The 14,507-nt window shown below is 50.4% G+C and overlaps 1 protein-coding gene across 2 annotated transcripts; it reads left to right on the plus strand.

Moving 5' to 3' along the window:
* Positions 1–2,240: 2,240 nt before the first annotated feature.
* RGS16 (regulator of G protein signaling 16) lies at positions 2,241–8,185 on the plus strand. Of its 2 annotated transcripts, none has more exons than XM_072830976.1 (5): positions 2,241–2,412; positions 3,299–3,409; positions 4,378–4,442; positions 4,728–4,894; positions 6,267–8,185. In XM_072830976.1, exons 1-5 carry the CDS (start codon positions 2,369–2,371, stop codon positions 6,486–6,488), a joined length of 609 nt encoding a protein of 202 aa, XP_072687077.1. In that variant the 5' UTR covers positions 2,241–2,368; the 3' UTR covers positions 6,489–8,185. The 2 variants fall into 2 exon arrangements, with proteins under 2 accessions (XP_072687077.1, XP_072687078.1); XM_072830977.1 differs by having other exon boundaries at positions 4,381–4,442.
* The last annotated feature ends 6,322 nt before the right edge of the window (positions 8,186–14,507 follow it).

Below are 14,507 nucleotides of genomic sequence, written 5' to 3' on the forward strand. Positions count from 1 at the left end.
AAGTGCATTATGTTTTGACTAACTGGGTCATCTTCGGTAGGCCCTGGCTTAACAGGAGGATCTGCTTTGACAGATGACCCCCCCCCCCCCCGCCCTTGTTCTGATTTGGGCCTCTTTTGCTCAACTGCTATCTGCAGGACTTCCTGTTCTCTCCCCCTTTGTAGTTTTATTTCTTTTATTTTTAATTTTTAAAAAGATTTTATTTATTTATTCATGATAGACACACACACACACACAGAGAGAGAGAGAGGCAGAGACACAGGCAGAGGGAGAAGCAGGCTCCATGCAGGGAGCCTGACATGGGAACGGATCCCAGGACCCCAGGATCACGACCTGAGCTGGAGGCAGATGTTCAACCACTGAGCCACCCAGGTGTCCCTCCCCGCTTTGTGGTTTTAACTTTTCCTTCCCTGACCAGCTTTTCTGGGCTGTCTCACCTAGCTCCTCAGGTAGGGACCTTTTCTCCTCTTGTCTCTCTTCCTCCCCTCCCTGACCCTTTATTTCTAGGCCTTGCTGAAGAATGGCACCTCTTAGATGGCCCTCATGAACTGAAAACCTCAATTCCAAAAGACCCAAAAACCATACTGCGTTTCCTTATTGTCTAGCAATTCCATTTCCCCAGTCAATAAACCCAAGAGCTAACATTTATTGAGTGCTAACTATGTGTTCAGCACTGACCTCAGCACCTTGTTGACACACCACCACCAACCCGTTTGGGACCTATGCCCTCATCCTCAGCCTGTTGCCTGCTGTAGGCTGCCAGCACAGCCCCTTTGGCCTTAACAGCTTGCCTTGCTTAAATTTAAGTCATGTTCTTGGGGCAACCACATCCAGTGAGTGCTCATTGTGGGGTACAAACGCCTGCCCCCTTGCTTCAATGAGGGCAGCCCCTGGGGCCAACTGCGCTGTCTAGTTGCAGCAAACAGGACACTTAATGTCTCCCTCTGCCCAACCCTGTTTCCCCCACTCCCTTTCTGGTCTGAGAACTCTCCCCAGCAAGGCTACCTCAAGGGTACTGTTTCCTGCCTCCTGGGGGAACTCAGACTAAGAACTTACGCAGTCTTCACATCTTTAAGAAATAGGTGCATCCTATTTTCATCTTAGAGATAAGGAAAGTGAGGCACAGAAAAGTTAAGAAGCTGCCCTAAGGTCTCCCCCATCAGTACGTGGTGAAGCCATGATGTGAAACCTGGAAATCCAGCTCTGGATTCCACACTGCAAACCTCACACGCAGCCTCATTAAATAGCAATCCCAAGGGGAACGGAGGAGCCACGGTGGGAGGGGAGGGCTGCTGTGAGGCCTTTATGGGAAGGCTGGGAGAGAGGGAGGGCATTTATTACCTGGACTTCAGAGATAAGACACTGAACTAGCTGCTGCTTGAACCCAGGATCATTCATCAGCTTACAGAGGTGCTGGGATTCTAATTTTGGCTGGGAGGGCAGTGGAAAAAGCGTGGTAAATTCGTATTTGAATGCTGGCATAACACTAATCGTGAAACGCCGAGCAAATTCTTTCACCTCGCTGGTCCTAACTCAGTAAAAACGCCTGGCACACCGATGCTCCATAAAGAGCGCTCCTCCCCGCCCCCCCCCCCCCCCGGCCGTTTGTCTGCCAGTTCCAACCCTCTGATCTTGCGCAAGTCCCTTTAACTTTCTGACTCAGTTTCTTTATCTGTGAAACAGGTGATGAGATGAGGAGCTGCGGTAAAGGGCTGACTTGGCCCCCTTGACCGACCGCTCGGGGAGGAGCACAGCAAACGGGGGTTATCAGGGTCATCGTGGCGTCGTCTTGCGGGGCTTGCAGCCCTGGCCGCGGTGGGTCAAGACGCAGCAGGTTCAGGCAGGCGCAGGCGGCGCGAGATCCACGCTGTGCGCATCCCCAACGCGCTCCCCCCCCCGCCCCGCAGATCCGCCGGCTACCGCGGAGTCGGCTTTCGGCTTTTACCGGAGGCCTCCGGGTTTTTTTCCGACTGAGCCGAGTGGGCGCTTCTCAGGCCGTGTGACTTCCCGCCGCTCCTCGCTCCGCAGCCCGCTCAGCCCCGGGGAGCCGCAGCCACGTGCGCCGCGCCGCGGGCCCCTGCGGACGCCCCGCCCCTCGAGCCCCGGCCCCGCCCCCACCGCCCTCCGATTGGTCGGCGGCGCCCGGCCCCGCCCCGCTCCTCCGAGGGAATAAAAGCCGCGGTAGGCGCGCGTCGACGAGTGCAGCCCCGCCAGGCTAGAGCCCGCCGCGCCCCGCCGCCGCCGCCGCCGCCCCCGCCCCCGCCCCTGCGCCCCTGCGCTCCTGCCGCCCGGCGTCCGCGGTGGTTCGTGGTGACCGCTGGAGCCCGTCACCGTCCTCTCCACGACGTGCTGCCCCGAACCCGCAGCCATGTGCCGGACCCTGGCCGCCTTCCCCACCACCTGCCTGGAGAGGTAAGAGGAGCTCGTCCCCGGAGCTTGCCGGCCGCCCGCAGGAAGGCCAGGTCCCGCCAGTCCCTCGGGAGCGGGGCGGACGGGCCCCGGGGGGACTCGAGCGACTGGAGTAGAGAAGCGGAGGTTCCACATTCTCAGAGGCTTCCCCTAGAGTCTTAGAGGAGCGACGGGCCAAGAGAAGCGAGAAGGAGAAGCAGCGGGAAGCAGCGGAATCACCGTGGACTGCCATTCCCCATCCTCTGACAAGTGGCAGTCCTCAGGTGACCTGCTGAAGACCGGCTGCAGGAGGGGCACATTGGCATCGGCGGGCAGAGTTCCCTTTTCTAGTTTCTTAAGCGCTTGGTTTTCAGTCTACAGCCCAGACCTGGGAGCATGCCCCTCGCGGGGCCCCGAGAAGGCAGGGAGGGGTTTTTGGGGGGTCCACCCGTGAGGGATGTGCCCACTCCCCAGGGAGCTACTCAACCACCTCTAGTCCTTGCTGAAGCTGATGGCTGGGAAGGAAAAGGGAAGAAGGTGGAAGCAGGAATCAATTTCCACACAGTTTGAGAAATATTCAGGACAAGTCTAGAGGGTGCCCACCGGCCTTCTGCCGATCAACAGGCACAAAGATAGATCAGTGTGCTTAGATGGGGGGGGGGGGGGGGGACCCGAGTGTGCTGTGCCCTGAACTCAGAAAGTGTAAGTCCTGCTGAAGAACAGCTGAAACATGACTTTCACTGTTAACAGACAAGCAAAGTTTAAGCCCTGGGAACAGCCGAAGTTTCCCAGGAACCCTTGAGGCTGGAATTAGGGTGGCACCAGCCCCAAACTCCTCGGGATCCCATAAACCTTTTTGCCCTGGCTGAGCAAATGTAGGATCCCTATATGTTCCTGCTTTGTCTTCCAGAGCCAAAGAGTTCAAGACACGACTGGGGATCTTTCTTCACAAATCAGAGCTGGGCTCAGATACTGGGAATGTTGGCAAGTTCGAGTGGAGCAGCAAACACAGCAAAGATGGGTAAGTCTTGCAAGCCAGCCTAGGGCCCTAGGGGGGAGGGAGCCAGATTTAGGAAAACAGCCACAAGAGAGAAAATACAAGGAGAAACTAGGACATGCAAGGGTGGGCCCTGGTGACCCCTTCCTGGAGATTTTGGTGAAGCTTCCTGCTGGTCTGCTATGGGTGACTGGGTAGGTGGCTCCAGGGTTCTGAGGCCACCAACAGCTGTGTGTACCCAAGGTGGGAATGTCCAGTTACCAGACTCTCCCACCTGGAGACGTCATTGTCCATGCAACCAGGTCTAGGACGGGGTCTAAGAACACTTGAGGCTTTTCGGTCAGTGATTCTGCTTCCATTAGCATGCACTTTGGCTATAAGCCCTTTCTTTTTTTTTTTTTTTTTTTTTTTTGTATGATAGTCACATAGAGAGAGAGAGAGGCAGAGACATAGGCAGAGGGAGAAGCAGGCTCCATGCACCGGGAGCCCGACGTGGGATTCGATCCCGGGTCTCCAGGATAGCGCCCTGGGCCAAAGGCAGACGCTAAACCGCTGCGCCACCCAGGGATCCCCAAGCCCTTTCATAATTAACATCAGTGGTGCCAGGTGCTGCTCTAGGCTCTGGGGTTATGGCTAGGCTTAGCCTCTATTCCATAAAGCCCTTACTTCCTGGGTGAAGTGTAGAAAACAAAGCTCAGAGTCAGAGGAATAGAAATGATTTTTGACAGTGAAGAGACAGTCTGAGAGTTATTTACTGAGGGCCGGAAGGTCCCTGGCTTTGGTTTCTCATTACTGAATTGTCCTCCAGAAAAATACCTGCGGCCTCAACTAAGGGTTCGAGAAGTTGGCTCCAATAATCACTGAGCAAATCTCTGTGTGAACATACAACTCCCATCAGAGTTCTAGGATTTATGCTATGCATTAGTATGTTGGGTTTTTTAAATTAAAATCTTGGCTATTTGTTTATTTATTATATATATATTTTTTTTTAGCAGAAACTTCTCAGAAGATGTGCTGGGGTGGAAAGAGTCCTTTGACTCGCTACTGAGCAGTAAAAGTGAGTAGGACCCCGTTGTGTCTGTCTGCGGATGGCACATGTGTACCCATGTGCTTTGGAGCCAGCCTGAGGGATTCTGAAAAGCGTGGGCAAAATAATAGTCGTAGTAATAATAATAATGATCCCCTAGTGTGCCAGCCTCTGTTCAGAATACAAAGGCAGGTCCTTGTTCAAGAAAATTACATCCTAAAAATAGAACCATTAACTACAATTGCTGTCTTTCTTCTTTTATTCCCCGCTGTCCTGCTATCTGACCTGTTTCTCCCTCTCTCCCCTCAACCCCAGATGGAGTGGCTGCCTTCCACGCTTTCCTGAAGACAGAGTTCAGTGAGGAAAACTTGGAGTTCTGGCTGGCCTGTGAAGAGTTTAAGAAGCTCCGATCTGCTGCCAAGCTGGCTTCCCGGGCTCACAAGATCTTTGAGGAATTCATCCGCAGTGAAGCCCCTAAAGAGGTCAGAGCCTCAGCATGTTCTGTGGGTCCTCTAGACCCTGCCTGCCCTTTCCCCGCTGAGGATTGGGGATGGGGAGGTATCCAGCCGGGGCAGGGTTGAGCTGAGAGAGTGATCTTATTTGGCACAGGGGTGAATGGGCTTGTGTGGCCAGAGACTAGGAAAGCAGGCTCTCTGCCTCTCCTGGGTGCTATTCCCCTCAGACTCACTGATGGGGTTAGATGGCTGGGCGGGTGTTTTGGCTTCTGTCCATACCCACTTTTGCCAACTAAGGCCTTTTTAGAGGCTCAAAACACATGAGTGGGGAGACCAGTCAACCTGGGGACCTTGTGTGACCTGCCTCAGTCCCCTGGGTGACCTGCCTCAGGCTGGCTGGTCTGCAGGGCCCTGAATTTTTGTGCCTTCAGTCAGGTCTCTGCTGCCTGACACCAGCATTCGGTAAGGCGAGTGAGGCCACCTTGTGGAGAGAGAATAGCGATGTCTTGCTTTTGTACCATGCGTTGTATTGCATTTTGATTTTTTCCACGTTCTTCCACAAAGACTTACTGAGCACCAATTACATGCAAGAAACTGTTACAGTCATTGGGGACGTAGCAGGGACAAAAGGTCTCTTCCCCAAGGAGGGAAGATGACAATAACCGATTAAATGAATAAACACGTCAGGTGATGGTACATGTTCTGATCCAAAGAAAACAGGTTTTGAAAGGGAGCACCGGAGTAGGGGCAGGCTGTCCCACAGGGTGACAAATGAACAGATGCATAAGAGAAAGGAGAGAAGAACATTCCAACACAGGAAGTGGCAAGTGCAAAAGCCACCAGGCAGTGGGCTCCTGTGGAGCACGGAGAGGGAGGAAGGAAGGGTAGGAGATGAGGTCAGGCAGGTGGCCAGATGTGGGTCCAGCATGCGCTTTGGCTTTTCCTCTGAGTGATATCGGAGGACAACACTGCTGCTGGCAAGCTGACTTGAGGGCTTAAAAGGGCTCACCCTGGCCGCTGGCTGGAGGACAGACCGCAGGCCTGAGGGCTGAGGAGAGAGAGACCAGTTAGCAGGCTCTGGCACTGGCCTTAGGAGAGAGGCGATGGGGAACTGCACCAGGGAGGTCCAGAGGCGGGGACAAAAAGGTGTTAGATTTGTATACGTTCTTAATATCTCCTTGATAACTTTGAGAGATTGGAGGGCCGACACTGGATCTTCAGACAGGCCCAGAGCTGAAAAGCCAGTTAGTTAATGGTCAGCTCAGGAGACCGCAGCTTCCTGGTTCAGAATCGGCTATTCTTTCCCCTGCTGCACCTGCTGGTCAGGCCCCCCTTGGCCTTCTGGACCCTGTGCCTTGCCCACCCCTGACCCACCATGTGCTGGCCTTCTTTCCCACAGGTGAACATAGACCACGAGACCAGGGAGCTGACCGAGAAGAACCTGCAGGCTGCCACGGCCACGTGCTTTGATGTGGCTCAGGGGAAGATCCGCACCTTGATGGAGAAGGACTCCTACCCGCGCTTCCTGAAGTCACCTGCCTACCGTGACCTGGCTGCCCAAGCGTCAGCCGCCTCTGCTTCCCAGTCCGGCTGCAGCCCAGCGGAGCCCTTACACACTTGAGCCTCCTGGCAGTGAGGGAGCCGGCCGGGAAGAGAGGTGGAGTCACCCATCCCTGAGGCAGATTCTACCGAGTGAGCCCGAGAGGACAGTGATGGAAAAAAGCCCATCCGGCAGCCTGGTTGGGAAGCACCTTCTCCTCCAGATACTGTGGGACTGGATTCCATGCAGGAGAGGGGCCCTCCCACCCCCACTTCCAGTGGGCATCCCAGTGGATAGAGGCTGAAGCTGAGGGTTGTCCGGGGCAAGGAAAAGTGGTGCAGGAGCCATCGCTGGCTCTTGTCATTCTCCCCGGGGCAGGATGTATTTGGGGTGGTTTGGGAAGCATGGAAAAGGGAACTTGAAAACGAGCCCGAGCAGGGCAACAAGATGGGCTCTTGGGGCTGGTGAGGAGCTGACTCGGGCCGCCTCCTGTATTCCTAGCTCCCGGCCGTCCTAGGACCCAGAAGGCAGCTGCGGATGTGGTGCCTTCCTGCTCTGTCCTCCTCACCCACCTCGGGGCGCCCGAGGCTCCCTTCGCTTGCACTTCTCCACATTCCTGTGTCTAGCCTCACAGTCTTCTCAAGGCCAGAGAACCAATTTGACGCTTGCCCAAAATGAGATTTTTTTTTTTTAAATACCTCAAAAACTGGCCATTTGAGCCCCTTTCTGCATCAGTAGAGAGCCTGGAAATGGGGCCATCTTGCTCCTGTGAAATTCATCCTGGTGCTCTTGGTGACCTTTGCAGGGGGTCCCTGACCCTGTGCTTGCAGCGAGGTCCACCTGTGAGCAGGGCCTGTGAGGGCCTGTTGCTGGGCCGTGCCCTCTCGGCTCCGGGCTGCCCTTGAACATAGAGCCCATGAGGAGGAAGGTGTGGGGCCCCTCAGTGAGTAGCTAGTCCAGCGCCTGTGCTCTGCAGTGTGGAGTGAGCGAGAAAAGGGTCATAAATCTCTTGGCAGTTCCCAAATGTTCCATTGAAATCAAGCCAGTCTTTTTGGTGGGCGTGAGAAGAGGGGAAAAAGAGATGCCCAGAGCGGAAGGGGAGCCTTCCATTTCTTTCCTGTGGATGTGAGGTGCACTTACTGGTGTCTCTGGGGGACATCGAGCCAGGGATTTTGATGACCCTTGGAAGACCTTAGGACCCTGGGGGTGCAGCTGGGGACAGAGGTTGCTTGGAAGAGCCCCAAGATGATGATGATGATGATGATGATGATGACGGGAATCCGAACCTGCTTGTCACCTCAGGGCAACACCAATGCACATTTTGTGGTGGGACTTCTGCAGGAGCCCACGCCGGGGAGGTGAATGAACCAGGCGGCCCCCTCATACCCCAGGAAAAGCAACACTGTTCTCTCCGCACTATGAGGTCCTCTGGGAGAAAATTATTTATAATGTGTTGTTGGTTTTGTGACAATTGTCATGGCATATTATTTTTATTACTGTTGTGTTGTTGCTGTTATTTATTATCGTAATTTCAGTTTGCCTCTGCTGGAGAATCTCAGTAGGAGCTGGCAGCCTGACTGTCTCCCTCTCCACCAGACTCTACCTCTGAACGTGCTGGGAACCTCTTAGCGCCTGTCAGGGACCCCTCACTGTTTAAATATTTATTTATTATTGACAATGGAGCTGGTTTCCTCGATAGGAATGATGTACTCAATCCTTGTTTCCCTGTTTCAGCATGTTATATATTCTTGTAAAATAAAAATGAAACGCAAATATGAGATCCTGTCTGCAAGGGCCGTGTGGTCAGGGAGAGGGAAGAGGAAAGGCCATGGAGAGCCTTGTGGGGGAGCTGGCCTCCGGAGGAGATCCCTCCCCACACATGGGAGAGCTCTCGTGTCACAGTCAGAGGTACAAGTGAAAGGCCTATGTTTGCCTGGTGCCTGGGTAGAATTGACGAGAAGGGGATAGGTGCTGAGGGTGGCCACCAACACTGGCAACTTCCTTTAGCTGATGATGGCCTCCACTTGTGTCTGGCTGTTGTGTTGTGTCAAATGGACCCAGTCAGCCTGGATCTGAGAGCCCATGTCCTTCTCCCACAGCGAACTGTTCCCCACTTGGCCTCTGACAGCACAAGGGGAGGCCCCCTTGGCTGAGTTGCCTCAGGTGGTCAGTTAGATGGTGGCTTTGGGGGCATGTTCACTTTTGCCCATTTTTAAGTTGCATTAGAATTTCATATGAACTCAAGAGTATTTTTTCAAATAATTTCGTAGAAGTCTCTGGGATGAGCTACGGGAAGCCAGTCTGTACATGAGGCTGCTCCATTCCATGGGCTGAGGGAGCAAGAGGGTTGAGCTGGGCTTGAAGGAATCTGGGGGTAGGTTTGCAATGATCATAACTGCTCTTCCTTTGCCAATAGCCTATTCTTTCTTATCCTAATCCTCTTCCTTCCCTGCCCCCCGCTCCCTCTCCCCAGTTACCACTATTTAAAAGTTTCTTCTCTAGTGAATTATCCGTACTCTCTGGTGCATTGACTTGGATGTGGATGATATCTATTGAAAATGTGGGACGGGGTGAGCTCAGGGTCCTCCTACTGCCATCTTCTCCAGCACTTTTCTTGAATTATCTGTTTGTCCACAGATCTGGACCTTCTATTGGCTTTTATTTCTTCCCTGGTGTTAGTCTGAGTAAGTGACCAGACTCCAGGGATGCCAGGGAGGAAACCTGGTGGATTCGCACTCTAAGCCCAGGTGTAAGAGACCAATGACTCTGTGGGCAACTCCAGGAGGGATTCAGAATTGAGGGGCCTGAGGAAGAAGGTTAGATCAGAGGCTGTGGTAGGCCCTGATCTCATGGAGTCCTTTTACCAGCTCTATGTTAGCCTGTGATACGGGGAACTGAGGCTCGTGGGGCAAGGACCCTGCTCCAGGGAGCCGGCAGAAGAGAGCAGCTCTACAATCAGGGGGTATCCAGTGTGTAAAAGACTGGAGTGAGGAGATGATTAATGTGGCACTCAGGGAGGCCAAGAGGTATCCACACTGTCCTCTTTTCCTTTCTTTCCTTCCATCTTTTTTTGCCTTTTTACATGCATTTGAGTGTATCCCGTTTGTCTGGCAGAAAACCAAAAGCAGTAGCTGTACTTTCAACCGAAGATAACCTCATTTATTCAATAGTGGGTGAGGATTTTAAATATGGTTGGACAAGGGCACAATGTGCGTATTTGGAAGCAAACGTGGGCAGCGAGTAGGAAAAGGCAGGTGTAATCAGCAAGTGAGAGAGAAATGAATGGGGATGACGGACGTTCAGCGGCGGGAGTGTGTGCGGGCAGGCCCCACAGTCCAGTGAGACCATCCTCAAGGCTTGTCCTCATCTCCCTAATGCTCCCTCTCACATAAAAAGTGGTCTTCGCTTCCATGGTGTGGCTGAAGATGGTAGGTCCATCTAAGAGAGAAGAGCAGCTCTTTGTTGACCTTTACGTGTCCCAGGTGTCCGTTCAAAATACTTTCACGCTACAATGACTGGCTAAGAGTTTAAGTGATTTCCTGAAGATCAATCACACTTCTAGCCAGTGTCTCCAATATCTTTAGACTTTGGCTCAGCAGGCAAAGCATTTCCTAAGTAGGCTGTGGCTGGCCTCCCCGGCCTCTCTCCCTACTCCCTCCCAAGTCCCTTGAAAACAAATCTGTCCCAGTTCCTAGATTTGCTGTTACTGTTTCAAGTTTCCTTACTTTCTCATCCTGGACCATCTTCCTGATGTGTCCCCTTCTCTCATCATTGCTACCCTCCATCTCCTTAATCAGCTAGGGAGGCAACTTCCAAAGGCCAACTCAAGGATCTTTCTGGGGAGACTTCCCTGAGCCTTTGGGTCTGATTATGGATGCCTCTCCTTCCTGGAGCACTGCTGTTGATACTCACCCGAACTGGAGTACTTAGATCCCTGATCTTTGCCTTTTTGCACCTGCTGGCAAGCTCCTGGTACTAGGCGGGTCTCTTTCTCCCCGCAGGGCCTCCCATATAAGCATTCAGCAAATGGCTCTTGAGTTAATGATTAGATTTAAACCCAGCTGGAGAAAAGCCTAAATTACAACGTTCAGCTTCCTACTAAACCTTCCCTAGATGTCCCACAAGCTCTTCATAAATAACACATTCGAAACCAAGGTCATCATCATCCCTCACAGACAGGCACTGCCTCCCATTCCTCTAACCTGATAACACAGAAGTGCTGGCCATCCATGTTTGGGCTCATCTCTTGCACATGTCATCTTATCCAATTTTGCAAATGGGTTGAGTCCAGCATCTCCTCTCCAGGTTCACGGAGACTTCTTTAGAGGAGCATTTTGTCCTCTCCAGTCTGAGCTATAAAGACCACTTTCCAACTGGTCCACTCCTTCCCCCAGCTTCTCCCATTCATTTCCCACACCGCCTGTCATCATCCATAAAGGCCAGATCTGAGCACGTCCTGGCTGCATTAAACCTCCTTCAGGGTTCCCCTCTGACCATAAGAGAAGGTCCAGATCTGACCATGGCATCTGAGGCTCACTGTGAGCTGACCCAAGTCCCTCTCTGACCTATCTCCTGCCTAGATGGCCTTCGCACACATGCTGTTCTCTCTGCTTGGAATGCTGGCTTCCTCTTCCTCTTTTTTTCTTTTTTTAAACTCGGGGTGGGGGTGGATAAGGAGAAGACTGCCTTCCTCTCAATTCAGCAAAAATAATCACCTCCTCAGTGAAACCTTCCCAGATGTCTACTGCACAGAGTTAATCTCTCCCACTTCTGTGATTCTAGGACACACTCTTTTTACTTTGTGGTCCATACTGCACAGCGCACTTCACGCTATTTCCTTCCCCTCGACTGGTCTCTTCAAGGTCACAAACCATATTATTTACCGTGATAAGATGGGCAGAACAGATTGCAGCAAAGCAGTTCACAGCCCTGGCCTTTGGGTCAAAATTTTAGGATTGGAATCCTGGCTCATTCGCTGTATGACCTTAGGAAGTTATTATGGTAGTTCCCTTACCAGTACAATCAAGATATTAAGAGTGCACCTCTCATAGGGGATATTGAATGAAATGTTTGGCAAGTGTTATTGTCCCATACATATTAGTTACTATTATTATCGATTCCCAGTACTTAGCATATGCCTTGTACACAGTAGGTATCAGCCAGAAATCATTTATTGCCATTTTGAATAAAATGGAAGGACCAGATTCTAAGTCTACATTTCTTTCAAGAATAGTAGAGCTGTTTCATGTTGTATATCATCTGATGTGCAGAGCATTACAGAATTTCGAGTGAGGGAATCGAAGGTTGAACCATTCATCAACTCCCTTAAATCCGGGTCAGCTAATGCTCCTTCCAAATCAGTGCTGTTGCTTCCAAGGGACTGTGGAAGCCCCCTCTCCCCACCGGCTGGTCCTTCACCCTCTGCTGCCTCCCTGTGGCCATATCAGGCAATGCAGACTTTTTCCTTGGTTGTTGCTTGACTTCTGCCCTTTTCCTTTGACTCCTTCCTTTGGAATGATATCCAAGGGATATAATTTATAGTTTTGTTTACTAACGCATTTTAGTAAATATGTGAACGTTTACTCTAAATGAGAATAATTAGCATGACTGTTAAGACAACAAGTGGGTACAGGATTTAAAACAATATTTCTTAAGTCAATAGGGCTAAATGAACTTTAAAAACTGTTAGGTAAAGAGAGAAAGGTGTTCAGGGCATATTAAGGGCTGATCTCAAGGTAATTCCCTTTCACTGAAACTTTTAAATTGGTCCAGTTCTTCAAATCGCTTTAGGGAAGAAAAGAAAGATTTGAAATTTAAATAACAGAAGAGAGATCCCAAGGGTGAGGGATGTAATGCTGTTAGCTGCTAGATAATGGAGTTTGAATCTCCATCTAGAAAAGATACCTCTTGACTTACAGTGTGGGTGATTCCCAAGCTTTGGTCACCAATCTAGACAAGGATTTGGTTTAAACTTCAAGAAAAGCAACAAAGTGTTGATTAGTCCTTTATTTGCAATAGGCCCCCACTTAAGGGAGAATTCTTTGCTGGAGAGTATTACTGTCCTAACTTATTGCATCTTGCCAGTTCAAAGAGGCAGTTTCACAGACAACGTAGATCCAGCTTTACACAGCAGGCTCTGAATTCAGTCCCACTTCTGCTACTTGTTAGCCAAGTGATCTTCAGCACATTACTGGATTTCTCAAAGCCTCACTTTTCCCTGTTTTACCTGTAAACAACAATAGTACTGGTTTCATAGAGCTTTTGTGACGACACAATGAGAAATTTTATGGAAAATATTCAGCATAGTGCTCCACAGATAATAATCCACAAATTGTAGCTACTGATATGTGATAGGCACTATTCCAAGTGCTTCACATATATTCATGTCTGTAATCCTCACAATGTTCCCTTGAGGTAATGTGTATTATTACTTAATATCACCATATTGCAGATGTAGAAACCAAGGTCTGGAAGGTTTAAGTAAATTGCCCAAATTCAAAGAATTAGCCAGTGGCTATATTAGTTAGGTATTGCTACATGCTAAATCATTCCAAAACTCCATGTCTTGAAATAATAAGCATTTATTATTGTTCATGAGTCTGTTGGTCAGCTAGATACTTCAGTTTATCTGGGCCAGGCTCAGCCAATCTCAACTGGCCTGTTCTTGTGTCCGTGATTCACTGGAGGGTTGGTGAGAATTGGCTGGTCTAGGATGGACTTAGTCATATATCTAAGGATTGGCTGGTTGTTGCCTTGGGCAATGGTGGTATCTGGGCCATGTGTCTCTCTTATTGCCCAGCAGGCTAATCCAGGCTTCTTCACATGGTGGCTGGGTCTTGAGAGAGTGAAAACATGCTTAGGTTTGGAACTGGTGTACTATTACTTTTGTCACATTCGACTGGGCCAACCAAGTCACCAGGGCAGCCCAGATCCAAAGAGGGGAGTAATAATGAGATTAGATATGAAGTTAAATTGCAAAGGGCATAAGTATCAGGAGGGTTGAAAAAAATGTGGCTATTTTTTGTAATTATTCTATCGTGGTGGGAGAGTATGGATTTGAATCTAGGCAGTCTGGTTCCAGAGTCCTTGCTCTGAAGCATTCTGGAGACTTAATGCCTTGACATTTGCTAGTCAGAGTCTTGCCATTTCCCGCTCCTGCCCATGAGCACAGAATGCCCTGACAACAGCTTTGATTCAAGTGCAAGTGCTAGAGTTTCTAGCTATGCCAACTGTTATGCCTGGTCTACCCTTCTTGCTGCTCCTTTGTTTATTCTTTTGGAACTCTGCTTTATGATCACTTGGGTCCAGTGCATTCTTGTTTTTGTTGCAAATTTTAATTTCCTGTTTTAGCCACATCTCTACTTTCTCATCTCTTTATTTTATTCTTAACAGGTCACAGAATAGGTAAGATTAATGTTTACTACAATCAAAGGAGAGCAGGAAAATCTGGATTTAATTAGCAAATTTGTGATGAAGCTGTGAGAACATCAGTAATATATCTGATTCAATTTGACCCCGTTGTCTTGACAAGATCGAAGAAGAGCGTCTCATCCGTAAAATGCAGTTTATTCTCACTCTTAGAGCTAATCCTTGTGGCTTTAGGGATCTTTCTGGTCGAAAGAAGGGAACAGTGAGGACACTGTGTCCCAATATCTAACATGTGTGAAAAGGGGAAACCAAAGGGACAGAGAGGGACATCCTTATATTTAGCCTTGGCCTAGGTTCCTCTGCATGTTTTCCAACTTGGTGTCTGCCCCCCGACCCCCTCCCCCGCCCCCCCACCCAAATTCTGTGCCTGCTTGCCTCTGCTCTTGGTGGTGACTCCTTCTCCAGAGTCTGGAGCTCTGGACTCAGCCTCATGCCCGGGGGCCCTGTAGGCAGTGTGAAGTCTTCTCCTACCAGGACAGTTGTCACACCCTACATGTCTCTTGGACCACCCCTCCTTGATTTTTCTGGTTCAAGATGGTCAGGAATTTGTCTCCCCAGCAAGACTGTTTTGTGCCCAAGATTGCAAATCCGAGAAAACCACCAAGGAGCTGACACCGATGCAAGTACATGAGGGTTTATTAACAAGCTTGAGCTTGGGTCCAAGTATACCTG

Source organism: Canis lupus, chromosome 6 (assembly GCF_048164855.1).
Source record: "Canis lupus baileyi chromosome 6, mCanLup2.hap1, whole genome shotgun sequence".
NCBI lineage: Eukaryota > Metazoa > Chordata > Mammalia > Carnivora > Canidae > Canis > Canis lupus.